The sequence below is a fragment of the Ictalurus punctatus genome, chromosome 11 (assembly GCF_001660625.3).
Source record: "Ictalurus punctatus breed USDA103 chromosome 11, Coco_2.0, whole genome shotgun sequence".
NCBI classification, from domain to species: Eukaryota; Metazoa; Chordata; class Actinopteri; order Siluriformes; family Ictaluridae; genus Ictalurus; species Ictalurus punctatus.
Window position 1 is genome coordinate 20752431 of NC_030426.2, and position 19896 is coordinate 20772326.

A 19896-nucleotide genomic window follows, 5' to 3' on the forward strand; every position below is an offset into this window, starting at 1 on the left:
ACAATGTCATACTCTTAATCTAGTTATAGTTATATCTGATGTTGTGAAATATCAAAGCAAGTTATCACTTATGGTATAGATGTTATAAATGGTCATTTCTGTGAGAGTCAGTCTCATTTTTGAAGAAAAAAAATGCAACTTGTCTTGCTGCTAAGAAACCCGAAAGTGCGAAGGTCTCTGTCCTGAAGACTTGGCAGGGTTAAATAAAAAAGTTAAATAAACATCTTCTCACAGAATGTGCTAGAACATATTAGAATGAGCACGTTAATATAAACCTGTGACTGGAATACAGCCGACACTACTGTCAGACCTGCCGTGATAAAATATTAATCAACACATTCTGATCAATGAGAATCCAGAATAAAAACACACACACACACACACACACACACACACACATATATATATGTTTATATGTACATATATGTTTGTGTGTGTGTGTGTTTATATATACATACATATATATATATATATATATATATATATATATATATATATATATAAACACACACACACACACACACACACACACATATATATATATATATAAGTACGATGGTTTTTACTGGACATAATTAAGGGAAAGTTAGGATCTAGGGCCTAAGATGAGGCATTGCTTAGACTGAACAGCACTTACATAATTCAGCTCATGTGTCCTAGCTAAATCAGGTCATGCTCAGGATCAGATGAGGCTAAGGGAGAAGGCAGACTGGGTGTGTGTGTGTGTGTGTGTGTGTGTGTGTGCCAGACAGCATCAGTGGGAGTAATTTAGAATGAGGTTAGTGATAAATGCTGTTATCTCACTATCAGGCATGTTAGCACCCCCTCTAAAACACAAGCACACACCCACACTCATCCACACATGCACAAACCCAAACCCTCTGTGACATGGAGTTTTGCTTTTGAACAAATCACTCACACAACGTTTTCTGTGAGGAGATGGTTATTTATCTTTTTCTGTAAGGAGTCTCCAGTGTCAGCATTTTGTAACAGCCTGAGGTAAAACTTTAATTTGAAGTTATTGACGTAGGAAAGTCATTGGAAAGGATGACATTTTTGGTTCTTAGGTAACATTTCTAGCTGTTGTAAGATAAGTGATATGAGGAATTAACTTGTTTTGCAGATGCTCCACATTACATGTATATCTAAACAGATAAAATGTACAGTGGGATAGTGTGACGCTTGCTGTTATAGCGAAAACTTTCTGATCTCCCTTTATACCAGCTCACTCTAATGAGGTCATAACCTTACACAGGATTTTCATACCACTGCTATGCCGATGACACTCAACTCATCCTCACCTTTCCTCTCTCAGACACTCATGTTTCTGCTCGGATCTCAGCATGTCTGGCAGACATCTTGTCATGGATGGCAGCTCATCGGCTGAAACTAAATCCCAGCAAGACTGAGCTGCTGTAAATCCCTGGAGATGCATCCCCATGTCAAGATCTTGTGATCTCCCTGGAAAACTCAGATCTCACCATCTGTCACTGCACACACCCTTGGGGTAACCATGGACATTTCTACCCACAGAGGCCACTCAGGTGCTTGTTTAGTCCCATGTCATTTCAACACTGGTCTACTGAAACTCAATCCTGGCAGATCTTCTCCTGTACACCTTCCGACCCTTGCAACTAATCCAGAATGCAGCTGCACAACTTGTTTTCAACCTCCCAAAGTACTCTCACACCACCCTATTGCTACACTCCCTCCCTCCACTGGCTTCCTATAGCTGCCTGCATCAGGTTTAAAACACTGATGCTTGCACGCAAAGCCAAAAACAGACCAGTGCCCACCTACCTCAAAGCACTTATCAAAATCCCACGATGACTCAAAGCTCACACCGAGCCTCTAGCACTGTTTGACTGGATACACCATCTCTTTTAGGGTACAAGGAAGATGTGCATCAGTGCTTTTTCTCTGTCCTGCCACCAAGTTGGTGGAATGAATTCCCCCTGGCTGAGTCACTGGCTGTCTTCAAGTGAAGACTAAAGACCTACCTCATCACCAGGCACTTTCTTAATCATATTTGTCTTACGTTTTTTTTTTTTTATATTTATACTGTACTAACCTGCCCAACTGGGTTTTTAGACAATGCGGCTGTGGCTCAGGTGGTAGAATGGGTTGTCCACTAATGGTAGGGTTGGCGGTTCAATCCCCGACCCACATGCTGAAGTGTCCTTGGGCAAAACACTGATCCCCAAATTGCTCCCAGTGGCAGGCCAGTGCCTTGCAAGGCAGCTCTGGTGCCATTGGTGTGTGTGTGTGTGTGTGTGTGAGTGAGAATGGGCAAATGAGAAACAGTGTAAAGCGATTTATAGAACCACTAAGGTGAAAAAGGTGCTTTATAAGTGACCATTTACAATTTAGACCAATGCTACCCTTAGTCCCTGACCTACTGAGCTAGAATGAGGATTTTTTTTTGTTTTTGTTTTTTAATTGAGACTACAAAGCACTGGATAAAGGTGTCTGCAAAATTCTGTAAATATAAATACATTATACAAGCCCTTTGTTTATTTTTTCTATTAAAGACAGGCTCGGATTGTTTTATTCCTCTTACACCCGGCAGTTTTCCAATGCTTACGATTCTTATTCATTACAGAATGTCATGTAAAACATTTGATCAGTTCATTGTGGAGAATCCTTACATACTCTTATCGAGCAGATAGTACACCATCCTTTCTTCACTGATACAGTAGCTGTATATTGCTGTATTATGGTTTGTCTCTATGAGCCAGCTTACCCTGAGCAGTGTAGACCAGCTCACTGTAGAGCACAGATGGGATGATGGGACATGGCAGCTCCTGCAGGTAAGCCCTGAGAGTATCAGCCAACACGGCCAAGTCATACTGCTCACAGTCCACTGCAGCGGGGTCTGAGAGGGGGAGGGTACAAAGCCAGGGAGAGAGAAAGACAAAGAACAAGCAAGAGCGAGACAGTTAACTATTTTTTACAAAACGAGACAGAGGCACGCTGAGTGGAAGATTACTAGTCAATAATTCACTGCTTCGGATAATGGCACTTCAAGGGAGTGCAATTATACAGTAGGAATTGTAAAAGGCCTTGATTGCACTAAAATTATACAGGCATATTGATATATTGAGAAGGCATAAAAGAGGCTGGCTGTTTTCTTGCACATTCCTGATGAGAGTATCCTAATTTATAGTTAGGACATAATTGTCAATAGTTCCTACATGTTAAATGGCACGGCTGTGAAACGAAGGAAGTACTTCATGTGAGTGAATATATGTAGTTGTACAGCTCCGCTTATGACAGAAGTTGAAACAGGTCAAACCGGTCATAGTTGTGAATAAGGACCTTAGAATCCTATATATATCTGGATGGTGATAAGGTGGACACCTCTGGTTATATTATATTATAAACCCTGAACCGCAAATTCTGAGAAAAATGTTGTGCTGTGTCATTATTTCAACTTAAAATCATTAGTTTGAGAACGGTGGCTTAATGGTTAGCCTTGCATCTCCAGAGTTGGTGGTTCGAATCCTGATTCTGCCCGGAGTTTGCATGTTCTTCTGGTGCTTTGGGTTTCCTCCAGGTACTCTGGTTTCCTCCCCCAGTCCAAAGACGTGCGTTGTAGGCTGACTGGCATTTCCAACTTGTCTGTAGTGTGTGGATGGGTGCGTGAGTGTGTGTGTGATTATGCCCTGCCATGGGTTGGCACCCCCTCCACGGTATTCCCGAGCTCCCTGGGATAGGCTCAAGGCTCCACGTGACCCAGTGTAGGATAAGTGGTACAGAAAATGGATGGATGGATACCATTAGTTTTACTTGTTTTTTAGATATTATGTCCTTATTTAGACCTAAGGTGTCCTTATTTCAAAGTATCATGTCATTACTTTAACTTAATGTCTCATTAATTCAACTTAATAATACATTATTATTATTATTATTATTATTATTATTATTATTATTATTATTATTATTATTATTTAAATAAGGATATATTAAGTCAAAATAACAAAAGAGCACGCCAACATTTTTTTTCTTAACTTGCAGTTCAGTAACCTGCCTTAAGTTGCCACCTTAAAGAGTAATGTGAAAATATAATACATTATGAGTTTAATCTGTTAACCAAGACTTGCAATTCAAGAATAGATGTGTTGTTTGAAATGTTCAGTATCCTAATCCTCCTTATGTTAAAATGATTCCATATAGGTGTATGTCTATGCTATATAAACCATGGTCCTTTAATTTTTGTATGCTATTATAGAACGAAAAAGTAGTGACCTGTAAGGTAGATTGAACAATAAAAAAGAACAATGATCGAAGACAATTAGATATAATATTCAGCTCATCAAGGAATCTTTTCACATTACATTACATTATAGCATATTTTGGCAGATGCCCTTATCTACAGCGACTTACAATTATCTCATTTATAAAACTGAGCAGGTGAGGGTTAACATTCTGATAAGAAATCCAACGTCTTAACCACTAATCTACCACTTCTCTTTCTTCGGTGACTGTTCAGTCGGAATATTTATGACCAAGTAAGAAACTCGCCACATACAGTAATCTTCCTTAGCTATTATGGCTCACAATGCTTACAGCAGAATACTACACTAAACAACTGACACGTTCATAAGCCAACTGACTGTCAGGAATTGCTCCTGTGTACTGTACTCACCTGGAGGCTATACTATACAAATGTAATGGCTTTTGTCTTTCTTCTGCCCCACAATGCATTGTTTGCTATGGCTGTGACCTTGGAAGACCGTTAGCAATGATAAGAACAGATTGCCTTTCAGCATCTTGATTAAATTGAAAAGAGTAATGAATGTGCATGTTAGTCAGAGAACACATTTAGACCAAATGCACGTTTTAGGTATTCATAGGGTACGACTAAGCTTGCTAGTAATAAGGGACAAACCATACAAAAAGAGACACATGAAAATACACCTATTATTTGTTCAATTAAACAAACTCTCTCAATGCTTGCCTCTCCGCTCTCTTCCTCCTCGATCTTTCCGTTATCCCACTCTATCTCAACACTGCATTGATCGGCCCTCTGACTAATTGTAAAGGAAAGTTTCCCTCTTATCGGGTTCCAGTGAGATGAAAAGCCCATTAAGCTCTACTGATGACCTTCTCCCTCACGATTAAGTTTGTAGACCTGCTAAACATGATTAGTGTGTACACCTGCTGCTGCACATGCTGCCAATGTCGAGGTTCAGGACATGTAACATAAAACAGGACAAAATACATACATTATTTACGTGTAGCATTTGATATGTTAAACTAGTGATTCAATAAAATGTCGCTAGCATCACTTATCCTTTAGACCCTTAGATAGTTCGATACTCCTCAACAACCCATCCTGGTAAGGTTCCCTTTTGCTTGAATACTGGTAATTTACACCAAACAAGAAATATGTCATCTATATTGCGAATAACTGAGCACATCTCAGATCTCAAAGCTCTGGCTACAGTTTTTAAAACAGTATCATTAATAGAAAGCGCAAGAGCAGCCTACTTGTGCACGCATAGCAGTTATCAGCAAGCATGGTCATTAAAACAAGCACACATGGCATTTCTGTGTGCACACGCAAAGGTATTTACAAGTGTGTAGCAGAGAAACTACATTTGTGTTCTGTGAGCACTGAGACACGTGCTTTCTTTCACGTGGCCTTTGAGTTAACTTAAGTAAAAGAGTTATGGATGAAACTTGGTACCAACAAAGCAAAAAAAAAAAAAAAAAGAAAAGATTTGACTCTCTTGTTCTATCGCTTAGAATGTTACACAAATATTCCACCTGACCCCGAGCAACCAAACACTTCAGTGACGTAATGGTGCGGCCTACATTCTGCATCCAGCAGAATACTTCCAGGAGATGCAGCAAATGATGTACCCAGGTATTACAAAAGATCATTCCATTCCATTCTCCATCAACAGTCCCCGCCAGCACCTTATTGACCAACTGCTGAATCACTGTAATGTGGAATGTGGAAGCCAGTCCTTTGTCCTGTAGAGCATGTAGCACCTAGAGCACCAACATCCGTTGTTTAGGTAGACCAAACATGCAATCATGATGTTGATCTCTGGTTTGATTGTTGGTAATTTCTTGATTCTGATTGGCCAGTAAGAGTTGATGAATATTCTATTTACTGGGACGTGTATGGTAAACACTCCATATAACCTATGGCTAATACTAAAGACATTTTTAAAAGGTGTTTTGTTATTTAACAAAGAAAACACATTGTGAGGGAAAACACCCGGTGTGCACAAAGTTTGCATGTTCTCCCCGTGCTTCGAGGGTTTCCTCCAGGTACTCTGGTTTCCTCCCCGTGTCCAAAGACATGCGTTGTAGGCTGATTAGTTTTCCAAAATTGTCCGTAGTGCGTGTGTGAATGGGTGTATGAGTGTGTGTGCGATTGTGCCCTGTTATGGGTTGGAACCCCTTCCAGGGTGTCCCCTGCCTCGTGCCCTGAGTTCCCTGGGATAGGCTCCAGGCTCCCCGTGACCTTGTGTAGGATAAGCAGTATGGAAGATGGATGGAAAACGCGTTACTGATATCATGAAGCTTTTATTAGGAGATGTTTATATAACATTTACTGAAGGAGCTTTGTAACACAGGAACGTCTTCAGGACAGAGAATTTTCTGATTTCTTGGTAACATGACAAGGCATGTTTCTTTGTCTTATTACCTTCAAGAAAGAGCGGAAAAAAACTGTTTAAAGCTGCTGTAACATAAATTATAACAGGAACCAACTTGTCTCACAGATTCCATAGTTCCATAACATTAAATATAACTATAAATGGTTAAAAAGCATGGTGTGGTGTTCATTAATAAAGTGCAATCAGTGGCAAATTGCAGTGGTTTAAAAGGAATAAAACACTTCAGGATAGGCTGTTATAGAAAAATAATCCACTTTGCATCAGGCCATATGCTTTTGCCCAGGTGACAGACAGTGTATATTCTATTTTTAACCCCATTTACTGCCTGACTCAGATCACATAACTGTGCTTGAACAATACTGAGCTGGATGAACAAAAGGATTTTCTATATGTGCTGCATTTTCCCATGGTACTGAGGCACAGTCATGCGAGAAACTAACCCCTATTGATCCATCCCCTCTCAATGAATCTCATTTATTGGTCTCTCTAAGTAGTTATTGCATCTACATACATTTCTTAGTTTTCTAATCATCTTCACAGTTGATGTCCATCTACTGGCTTCTCATTCTTTGCCATGACTCCATATTGATCGCTTCCTAATGCCAGCTTTAATCCATATGTTGTTGGAATTTCTCTCTGTGAACTTATCGATAGCTGACACCCCTCCCTACTTTGCTACCAGACGACTTCAGCTCTTCAATCAGTCTTTGGCTTGCCCCTCCTTACTCCACTAAGCTTCCACTTCAGCCATTTACATGTCTGTCATTTGAATTCAAATTTGACTGCCTGATCCATCTGGTCCAGCTCTATTGATCCACTTGAGGCTTTATTGGTGCGCCTGGTGCCTTATACCAGTCATCTGCAAACAAAGATATCCACTCGGCTGGTCCAGCCTTGGCTAGAAGCCTCCACACAACCATAACCTCACACTGGGTCAAAGCATTCTGGTGTCACTTTGTTTGAGAAGATACATCACAAAGACCCCATTCAAGTAGGTTTCGGGGGATGGACGATAGACATGACATTAGAGGTCAGGGTTATTGTTTTCAGGCAGACTTGAAAGGGTAGAAATGACCCATCGTGTCGATCTATTAGGTAAAGGACATCAGGCATGGTGGATAAAGCAACGGTCATGGGCAAAAAATCCTGCATGTTTAATTGGGTTCACTTACTAAAAACAAATCCCAACGAGAAAAACAAGGACCTCAAATTTCTAATCCAGATCTGTTTGTTGTACTATTGCATTTCCGCCATTGAAGTCTAACGCTTATTTCCCACCACAATGTAGTAAATTCCTTTTATACCACAGCATGGTTGAATTCTTGACTCAGATTGGTTAGAAGGTGTTGGTTAATTTTCCAGAACTGTAGTTCTGACAGTAGTTTCAACTGCAAGACAAATCCCAGGTTTAAATTAATGTGCTCTTTCAAATACGTTATTATTTCTAAAGCAACAAAGTATACATTTGTTGAATGGTTGGTTGATATTCCACATAAACAGATAAAAAAAAAAATCTTTGTAATTGTTGATATGGTGAAGTTTTTTCTGAGGAGATGTTTAACCTTTTTGGAAGGAGTCTCCGGTGAACAATCAAGGGTAAAGCTGTAACTTTAAGCTTTCTAACACAAGCTCCACCCCCAGGATAAACGGTGGCCCATAGAGTGTCTATAAAACGACTAACAAGTGGCGTATCCCAAACATGAACAAGCATTACAGACAGGACGTCAGTTTTTCAAACAGGTTTTCTCAGCGACTTAATACACTTTTGCTCAGGCCTTTTTATTTTATTTATTTATTTATTTTTAAAATCATATTCTATATATCTTTGAGGTTATTTGTACAAGTAAGGAATAAAAAAAAAAAAAAAGAACTATTGCAGCTTTAAATTTAAATACTGTAGCATCACACCATTCATTATTTTCTTCTAAATTTTCTTCCTTACATATTACTCATTTTCTCCATGCCAAAAAACAATAATAACAATCTGGCTGTTTGTAGTAATAAAATCGTGCCTGAGCTAGACTTTTAGATTGTGCTAGATAATCCAAGCAGCTATCCATATGCAACAAAATCAAAAAACAAAAAGGTTTCAGCACAGCATGAGTTTTGGAGAAATGTTATTCTACTACAGTTTACACGCAGAGCAGAAAAGAACCAAGAAACAAATCTAGTGGCTACATTAGTCTGCGTATGTGGTCTGCAAACACGCTAAAAGGCTACTGCAAGAACAATTAGCAAACTGCTGCAATCCACAGTTTATTTAATTCATGTAACAGACAGCTGCTGAAGAACGTTGATTAGCCAGCATTGTTTATTATTTAAACACTTGAAAAAAAAAAAGAGGACAAAAGAAAAGATGTCAAAAAGAACAAAGTAGGAAAGGATTTAAAAGAAACAGCTGTGTGGAATTCTCAAATCTGATTGGCCAGAAAGTGCTCTGAGAGTTGTTCCAGCTGCAACGCAAATCAAAGGATTATATTACTGTTAATTATTATCGTTCTGTTATCCAGTAACTGTGTGCACAGGGATGAGTATGGTAAAAGTTTTATTTGAGGAGACATTTATTTATGCTGGCTAATAGGTTAGCATGTTTGCCTCACACCTCCAGGGTTGTGTTTTTTTTTTTTTTTTTAGAAGGAGCCTCCAGTGTCAGGGCTTTGCACCAGTCAGAGGTAAAGCTGTTACTAGGTTTCCCTTCACAGGAAACACTAAAGCTCTTTAACATGGTCACAATGGGACAGTGATGATCCTGCTAACCGAATCAGCTTCAGCATGATTGTCATTATTGAATTATCTAATCTTTACTTCAGCTTTGTTTGGGCAGCAAGTTCAAGCAGTTCACTGAGGTAAATGCAACTATTTTTCTCAAAAAGGTTTGCCAAAAAAAAAAAAAAGTGAAAGAGAAGGGCCTTTAGATCAAAAAGCATGTCTTACGTGATTTAATGCGATGGAAAATGCAGCTCTGATTTCTCCATAATTCTATTGATTTATAAAATTCTTAAGAGCCTGAAAAAGGCAGGGAAAAAGACACACATTATTGCCTCAATTTGCCAGAGGTCACATTAGGTTGTTTGGCTGTTCCCTGTTGTACTTATAAGACACGATGACAGTTGGTGACATTTGATTGAAAGCGTGTGGTAGGGCAGTGAACCAGCCTGAGGAGTTTAAACTATTCTAGGCTGCCAGAAAATAAAATACAAACCAAATGATTCTGATTATGGTACATTATACTCTATTCAGGAAATTTAGGAAAGACGGAGCTGCGTGTGTTTATGTAGTTATGGTCTAATTTATTCTTGAAGACCTTTCACTGAAGTGACCAGTGTACATGCATATTTGAAATGCATTAAAATGATTTAATAAATGCTCAAATTTCTGTCTTGCCTCTTTGTAAAAGGCATCATTGGTCTCCGGGCTCAGGTTGGTGGAAAGCAGTGAAAATTTGGAAAATGCATGTTGTATAGATTTCCTATCCATCATGCCTACGGAAGAGTGATGAATCTTTCATAAGGAATCGCCGTTTATGTACGTGTGACAGCGAGGTAGTGACAGTGTGTATGTGTGCATGTGTAATTGTGGGTGTTTATATGCAGAATGCATGATGGTGTTATGCACGGAAATGCAATTTCACATGTATGAATAACCAGCTCGGTGGCAGAGATGGATTTGGAGTCATTTTTTATTCCTCTCCATCTGCATATTTTAGATACAAATAAGAGCATTTCCTTCACGGTTTAGGAGTCACACTCTAGTCGCTCCCTATATAGCCACATATCAATCACTGTTCAGTGCCAAAGAGCAGGCTTTTGCATTGCTATTGGATTACTAGATCATGTATAGATTCATGCTAGTTTGATCAGTGTTTTAATGTTTTCCCCATCTGTGTGGTGCTTTAGGAAGGTAAGAACGGAGCAATCACCCATGGCCAGCAATCACAAACAACCAACAGTATCTGATCAAAGAGGTCTGATTCTGGTTCCAAGAGAACTTCAAGCGAGGCAGTGAGAGCTGCAAATCAACCCGACTGCAGGAAGTGAACCAAACATGGGTTTCAGCATTGTGTTGTAGATGCGAGCTGATAAAATTGAGCTTTGAGGTGCAAAATGAGACAAAAGACAGAGCTTTAGTGCTGTAGAAATGCCATGTGTTCTGGACATTCGACCCGACAAGCAAAAAGAGAAAATAAACAGTGAATTATTTATATAATGATCTAATCCTTTATTTAGTGCCGGCTCCGTGTTCTCCATGCTCGGGTCATTTTTGTGATTTCCATACACACTTGTTTTGATGTCACTGCCCAATAAATCAAAGTTATACACACCCGTCAACCAGCGTTTGTTGGGTTCCTTTAATTATGCACAGTGTGAAACTAAACCAAACCAAATACTGTAGGTATTGATGACTTGGACTCAGCACATGGACTAACAGATGAAGTGAAAGCACACTCAGTGTGAAGATATTTGATCAAAAGTCAAAACCAACCATTTAATCCATCCAGCCGTCCTCCCATTTTCCGTACCGCTTATCCTACACAGGGTCGCAAGGGGCCTGGAGTCTCTCCTGGGGAACTTGGGGCAGAGGGCACAGGACACCCTAGACAGGGTGGGGACAATTTGGAAATGCCAGTCAGCCTACAATGCATGTCTTTTGACTGGGGAAGGAAACTGGAGTGACCAGAGGAAATCCCCGAAGCACCGGGAGAACATTCAAACCCCGCATACACTGGGCAGAGGTGGGATTTGAACCCCCAGGCAACCGTGCTAACCACTTAGCCACCGTACCCTCCGTATCGAATAAAAATGTTAATTAAACAAAGTGTTGTTTAAAATATTTTAACTTAAAATGCACGCAAACTAAGTGTTTATGTCTGCCTAATCTAATATTTCCCTAGAACAAAGGGAAAAAAATGATACCATATAGCACAGATATGGCAGATATTACTTGCAGAGGAGCATGAGATAGCATTCGAATATTTAGAACTAGAACGTGAGGTAACACACATACAGTAACACATATAGTACACAACACTCACATACACCCACATTGGACTACAAGACGTCAGCGTTTTCCACACTGTCAGCTTGGACGCAGTTTTCAATACCTCTAAATTCAGCATTCGTCTCTACTGCAAAACCCTATGAGTCTGTACTTCATCACCTCTTCCAACTTCAGCTATCTATTCATAGCAGATCCTGTCAACAATCTTGCGCCGATGTAACCCCATATACCCAAGAACTTCTATGTTTCTTATTTAAGAGTCCACTAAGGGGCAGGCATGCAGACAATGCCATTCTGCAGCCAGGCTTGTTTAGGCATATCTGAGATTAGTTGGGGAGGTCAAACATCCAAACGTCGGTACTAGGGTGTATTTAAAATACAAACAGAGGCTCGGTAAGTCTTGATGACTATTTAATTACATTTTTCAAGTTCCTCTGTGTGTGAATGTGCTACCTTAGCACACAGTTGTGCCTTGAATGCCGGACTGCATTACTGCTGGCTTTGATGGCGTGAGCTGCCGGTTGTGTCAGTATGATGATGGACAATCTTTCACATTCTCTGACCTTTAGGGACTGCAAGGAGATGACAGGTTTCATTCTAAAGTGACCACAGGACCCTCTGCACAACAAGACAGCTAGGTCGCTAAACATCACATTGGGCCTGACCTCGTTCACCCTCCCTGGTCACTATACAGGCCCAGCATGGAGCTTATAGAACTCAAAATACAGTTCTGTTTTGTTTTAGCAAGAACTGTCTGGGGAGGGAAAAAAAACAACTAAAAGTATATGTCTGAGCGTACAAAATATAGGATGGATTTTGGGTTTTTACCAGACCACGAAAAGGGTTTTAGAAAGAATCCAAACAAGCTGCTGTACTGTCTGTACTGTATTTTCTTTTTTGTAATTTAAAAACAATGTTTGCCAATGTCGTTTTAAATCATTTGAATGTGTAAATGAATTGCTGTTACACGCAAATGGAATAAGCCATTTCAGTGAGAATGCAGTGTTAATTTAATTAGAATTTATTTTAATAATTGAAAGATTTACGTGGCTTACGTGGCTTCGCACACAATGGCAGTTAGGGGGCACCATCACAAGACTAATCCGGGACCCTCGAGACATACTGAGTTCATGTACAAAGTTTCGTGTTTATACGAAAAAAGAGCTGCAGAGCCGTGGCATGAAAACTCAGCTCATCACATTCAGGGTGTGGTCCTGAATATTCAACCCCGATTCCAAAAAAAAGTTGGGACGATGTGTAAAATGTAATTAAATGTAAATAAAAACAGAATGCAATGATTTGCAAATCTCATAAACCCATATGTTATTCACAATAGAACATATATCAAATGTTTAAACTGAGTAAATGTACCATTTTAAGACACAAATAAGGTAATTTTGACGTTGGTGGCCGCAACACGTCTCAAAAAAGTTGGGATGGGGCAACAAGAGGCTAGAAAAGAAAGTGTCACTAAAAATAAACCGCTGGAGGTTAATTGGCAACAGGTCAGTAACATGATTGGGTATAAAAAGAGTATCTTAGCGAGGCAGAGTCTTTCAGAAGTAAAGATGGGCAGAAGTTCACCAATCTGTGAAAAACTGCGTCTACAATTTCTGGAAAAATTTCAGAATAATGTTCCTTAACGTAAACTTGCGAAGACTATGAATCTCTCATCATCTACAGTACACAATATTATCAAAAGATTCAGAGAATCTGGAGAAATCTCAATGCGCCGTTGGTGCTCGGCTCCAAATTAAATATATACAAAAATATATATACAAAAGAAAAATGACATGCCATACTGTTTATCCACTTATACTAGTTCCTGTTATCACTTATGTTATATAAGCTATAAACATTTCCCTCAACAGCCTCTCTTTTTTTTTCTTTTTTTTTTTTTTTGCTCTCTTAAATTAAAGTCCTCTGCCCTGAGGACTTTCTAATGGCAGAAAACTTACAAAGTGTTACAAAGTGCTGACGCTGGAGACGCCTTCCATAAATTTTAAATAAACATCTCATTACAGAAAGCTTCACCATGTCAATATATAGTTACTATAGAAACTATGACGTATTTAAACACATGCAGTAATAGAAACTTGTAATTAGCCTTGCAGCTGGACCTTCTTGCAGAGCTGCTGTTAGAGAAAATTTATCAACACATCCTGACCAATCAGAATCGAGAATACAACACTAATGTGGTGTAAGAATCACAAAGTCTATCACACAGTACAGTGATGCTCTTTGAATACAAGCACTTTGAATGCTTCAAAAATCAAGGATTCTCAACATCAGAGCTGAGGACTGACTGACCTGCACAGTTTCAAGGTTTTAATTCTTCCAACAAATTTTGATTCAAGCCTTCATGTAGGAACAAGTAGGATAACCCCACTACCAGGTAGGTCAGAGGGTTCTGCGTTGTGCCATTTTACAACCTCACATTCAAATAGTGTTTAGTTCAATTTTCATTTAAAATGCTTTAAATAAACATCATAAATTGGAAATCATTTGAACACATGGATTTTCTTTCTTTCTTTTTTACAGTTTAATCACTATTATTGCCACAAACCACACTAAACATTACAGAATAGCAATAAGGAAACCTACATCTTTGTGGAACTTTAAATAACTGTTATTCGGAGGGTAAACCTGTTAAGCCTACAGATAAAATACTCCTAGATGGTGTTAATAACTGTAAATCACAAATGTGTATAGTATGCTGAAGTGAGGAATGAACTGACATTGTTCCAATAAAAACATTTTACAATTAGCTAAACTTGTAATAATAATAAATATTTACCCAGTCTATATAAACTATTTACATATTCTTTAGTTACATTTGTTTTATGCTAAAATAATAATAAAAAATTTAAAAAATGCTACAACAGAGCGTTCATAAACCTTTTGACTGGCGGTGCAAGTTGGGTGATTTGAAGCTGCTATTGAGGCAAAGGGGGTATTTAAGAAATCAAATATCTTGAGGAATTTCTTGAACATGGCTTGATGCGCCCTACTTGTTGTGCTCACTTGTACGTGTCATTTTCCAAACATTTCAAGCTTCACACGTTCGTTTCAAGCCTTTACAGAAAAGTTGTATGATAGAAAACAACAGAACTTGTGGGAATAAAAAAAAAAATTGTTTCCAGAAACTGTATTCCAAGTTTTGAGTAATACTGCATAATGAAAAGACTAACACAAGCTGGCTAGGCCATATTTCTATAAACCATGTTCAGTGACAATCCCCTTTATACTGTCGCCTGGGAGAACTGCGCAGAACTTTGAAGCATTATAATGCACATAGTTTCCATGTTCTCCCCCTACACCATAAAGAATAAACTGTGGTGGCTGTAGGGTAGGATGTTAAGGACCAGAAAAGAAGTCAGCCACCACAACAAGTTCCTTGTCGTATATCTGAAGGCCTTGTGGGCTTCAGTATCGTGCCACAGTGCTGTTGGGTCACACTCAGGAGAACCGCGCATGCCATTGTTTATCCACTAGGATAGCATAAGGCTTCATGCTGAGTTTATGTGTCTGGAGAAGGCGATGAGTGTGAAGTATGGGGTAAAGAGGGATATGGGGTGAGGGACGGGACGACACTAACACAAAATGCCATCAACAATGACCTCCACCATAGAATTACTGTGGTAAACATTACACATCATTACGCACAGCTCAGTCAACCAGGACTATACTTTTACGGCAGAATCGCTGGTCCTGTATGTAACACTGTGATTTAACAAATGGATATAATCCTTTCAGCTTTATTTAAATAAGGCAGCAATTTATACTGTAGATTACATGCTCACACTAAGTGCTTGCTCTTTCAGTTGGACGCAAGAAGCCTGCTTCAAGCAGACATAATGAGTAAATGTGATGTGGCTGAAATGGTTTAAATTGCCATTGTGGCAGTGAGCAGAGAACGACGGGGCAGAAACAAAAGAAGGGAAAATATAGAGCAGAGCGAGATATACTGTATACTAAGTCAACACAGTCTGGACAATACATATGCTGTTGTGAAAGGAAATGTCTAGGCTTAATTGTGGAATTGATGATGGTAGGAACGCAAATGATGCTGATCATCATGTGTTGCATCTTCATTCAGCACATCAAATTCATGTTTACTGTGAAGTATAAATGAGAGGTGAGTGCTACAGTATTAAGAGAAATTATATACTGGTTGTTGGGATGGTAACAGTCATTTAAGCGGTTTAAGATGATGAGTGTATACAGTATTACGACAAGCTGCAAAATGTCTCACGAAAAGCGAAGACTTTTTTTTTCCTCCAACTATGTGTCACGGTTCAAAGTACAGACGGAAGCAAGTGCAGATTCTTAAGCATTTAATAACAAACAAACATACATACATACGAAACACTCTACAACAAGGAAACAAAACACTGTGGCAAAGACAAAATACGGCAGCATAGACAAAGGTAGAGTGAGATGATAACGTGAGACAAAGAGTGCATTGCAACCTGTGACTATATACAAGAGTGCTAATTACCCGGAACGTGAATCAGGTGCAGGTGGTCATGTGACAATGAAGCAGTGGCTGTTGGGAATTGTGGTTCAGAGTTTCCTTACTGGTTTCATGACACTATGAGAAAATTCAATCGGAACAGCTAGCTACCATGGATCAGCTTATTTTTCCATAGTAGTTTATCATTTGTCAAGTGCCACCAATATACACAGGTGTGCATGTTCGGACTGTTCCATGAGAAATAATACAAAATAGTGTAACAAAAGTGACTGACATGGAGAATTCCATTTAAGCATTTAACAGTCACTGTTATCCAGAGGGACATGCTTTGTAGTATCCATTAAAAACCTACCCTCATACGACAACAGGTTCAGGGGCTAAAAATAATGTCACGCCAAAAACTCAAAAACGGCAAAAGCATAGTCAGGCAGGAAGCAGTCAGTACACGAAGACTTACGGCAAACAAAAGCAGAATACCGATACAAAATCATCAACATTAAACAAGCCAAGGGTCAGAGTAATCATCAAAGAAGTCTGGGATAATTATGCTCAAACTCTATACACAACGTCTGGTTGGTAATACTTCATAAAGTTCATGAGTTTTGCACATGTTTATACAGGGTAGAGACAGGAAATGTAACCAGATATGAATGAGAACGTGGGATAGTATTCATGAGACAGCGACATCCTCTGGTGCGGAGGGGTACTGCTGGAGTTGCTGGACAAGCAGTTTCACTTTGTATCAAAACTCTTTCATTCTGAATCGAAATCTATTTTAAAAACTAGTTTTAACTCTAGACATGATTTAGAAATAAAGAGAAGCAATGAGGAGACTGGACTATTTGGGGAACACTTAAAAAAGGCTCTAGGGCAACTCCATCATGAATCTGGTCAACCTTTGAGCATCGATACTGATGAGAATTGAAAAATAACATAGTTTGGATCTGTAGTGTTGTGTTAAAAATATACATCTGATAGTGCTTTTATTTAGTGTAAAAAAAGACCCCAAAAACCCCCAATATAATTTAGTTTTGAAAAGTGGGGGGGGGGGGGGGGGGTCTTTCAGATTTAAAGACTCAGTGAAAAGATTGAACAAGTTTCATTCAGTGTGTAAAAATAAAAATAAGAAATTGTGCAATAATTTCTCATGATGTCAATTTTATATTGTCATATCACCAAGCCCTAATATGAAATGTGAAATAGCGTATAGTAATGACCAGCTATGCAGTATGCAGAGAGAGGAATTTTTTTTTTTTTAGTTTTTTTTAAAAAGTAATTTAATGTATAACAAATGTATTATGCACGGCAGGATCTGAATCTCTTTATCAACTAATCTAACTGCTAGTACAAAAGGTCCAGCCTCCACAGTGCGTCTCGAATGCAATTAGTGCATCTCTCAGGTAATGTTAGGTCAGTGTGTGAACCAAAAAGAGAGCACAGCGAAGTAACATGAAATTTTGCTTGTATTTTCTCATTTGTAAGTCGCTTTGGATAAAAGCGTCTGCTAAACGAATAAATGTAAATGTAATGTAAATGTAAATAACTCTGCTGCAATACGGCAATAAGTAGAAGAGTTTTATAACTAGACATTATTTGAATACAAGGCAGAATGTATTCAAACCTAAAGAAGTGAACACTTTGGTCACAGTGAAGGTCGAACCTGATTTATTCTTTCTGACCAATTCTTAGTTTGAATTGGTGCGAAATTTGCTCTCATAACCACATCAGTTGCTGTTGTCACTATGAAAGCGTGTTAACATTGAGTATGAGCCGACAAAAGTTCGCTAAAAAATTGCTAGCTGATTAGATTTAAAGAGTCAGATCACTTGATTCAGTACCAAAAATGGTACGGTCCAACTTTTAAACACAGAAAGGAGATGCATCAGACTGAGATACTCTACTTCCCTGATCTGCCAATATGCTGATTTTGTCTCTGTTGTTCTTGATAGAAAGATTTGACATCAAGAAGCACCATCCACTGACCAACAACAACAACAACAAAACATGAAAAGTGATTTGACTAGTCTAACTGAGTAACATGCTATACATATTTTATTTTTAATTATGGTTTTGTTTTTTTAGGGTGTAACCTAATGCCACTATATCTGTATCTGTGTCTGTTTAGTGCAACAAATATTCATATTTGTATCTGTATTTGGATTGAAACCCAAAGTGAACTTGGTTTAAACCTGGAAAGCATTTCTGGCTCTGGCAGCTCCTCATCTTTATCTCTCACTCGAGTTCATAACTGGTCTCAACTAGAGATGCAGATGTGTCTGTTTTAATCCAATCCCAGTTATTCTTTTTGTTTGCGAAAAGGAAGTAATATTTTCTAAAGAGTTTAGTTGGGTTTATGGCCCAAAATATGAACAAACTTAAAGGCTAATTTAAAGCACTGCAATCCTGACCAGGCAGTTACTAAGGATGAATGAATGAAAGCTATGAATTCATCATGTAGCATCACTGGTAAATTATATATATATATATATATATAAATATATATATATATATAAATATATATATATATATATATATATATATATATATATATATATATATATATATATATATACTGCCTCCAAGTGTTTCTGGAGCTCTTTCTGAGTGGTCCTAGGTCTCTTCTGTCTATTCTTCTGACTCCCTGGTCAGAAATCTTGTGAGGAGCTCCTGTGTGTGGCCGGTTGATGACGGAGTGATGTTGCTTCCACTTGTGGATAATGACCCCAATGGTGCTTACTGGAGGATTCAGAAGTTTTTAAATACGCCTGTATCCGATTCAATCGATATATTTTGCAACAAGAAGGTCTTGGGAGATCGCTTTACTTTTACCCACCATGAGATGTTTCTTGTGTGACACCTTAATAATGAAAAGTTATAGACCATAAATTTACTAACCAAGCTGATATTAATTTGCAAAGATAGTGAGTATAATTACTTACGGATTTCAGCTGGTTCCTTGTGTCACGATGCGACGTTAAGGATGGATGCAAATGCAGAATCTACTTTCAAACGTTTTAATGAGGTACAAACCGAATATAAAACAAGACTTACAAGAACCCAGGGCTAGACGAACATGATACATAAAGCTAAACCAAAAAATGCAAGACAACGCGTGCATTGCAGAACGTGACTATTTATACATAAGTGCTAATGAGCCAAACGTGAATCAGGTGAAAGAGACATGTGATGGGAAAGGTAGTTTTAGTCCCTTTTCCCATATTACATGACACCTTGCATTACCTTGCCTTGGAGAACTGCTTTTTCTTAGCGTGTTCAATGCTTTTTTCATTCTGTGTCATTCCACTTTATTACACATAACTTTATTTATGGACTTTAATGTTGTGAGTTCTTTATATTTCTGGATTTCTTCAGTTAATACTGATATCTGGTGAAAATTTCATGTGAATAACCTCATTGGAAATATATTTACTGAAAGAAAATTTGACATGTTCAATACTTATTTCCCCCGCTGTATCAAAGAAATCTGATTTGATCTGCCTGTCTGAACATAGGCTCAGTCTTCACCGTGTCACCCTGCACTGCAAGCATTTTGCTCTCACTCTCATAAGGTGTAATAATGTTTTAATGACTCACTTCAGAGCAGATTTCACACATGACTGAATTAAGCGGGATTGATTGGGGACTTGCTTAAGGTCAAGGCTAAGTTTAAGATGATCTGCCATGCACTGAGCACCTACACCTTATACATCAGCAGATTTTATTTCATTTAAAGCTCAAACATTCCATAAATGCACTATGCAGAGATTTCTGAACAACAAACCTCTC

At 38.6% G+C, this 19896-nt stretch overlaps 1 protein-coding gene across 4 annotated transcripts in view; it reads right to left on the reverse strand.

Annotated features, from left to right (window-relative positions):
- The window catches only part of pik3r3b (phosphoinositide-3-kinase, regulatory subunit 3b (gamma)), a 205336-nt gene that overhangs the window by 108384 nt on the left and 77056 nt on the right, over positions 1–19896 (reverse strand). For all 4 annotated transcript variants that reach the window (XM_047158423.2, XM_017480125.3, XM_047158422.2 and 1 more), the window contains one exon: positions 2744–2875. In XM_047158423.2, the coding sequence (XP_047014379.1) occupies positions 2744–2875 (132 nt within the window). The remainder of the gene's footprint in view (positions 1–2743; positions 2876–19896) is intronic.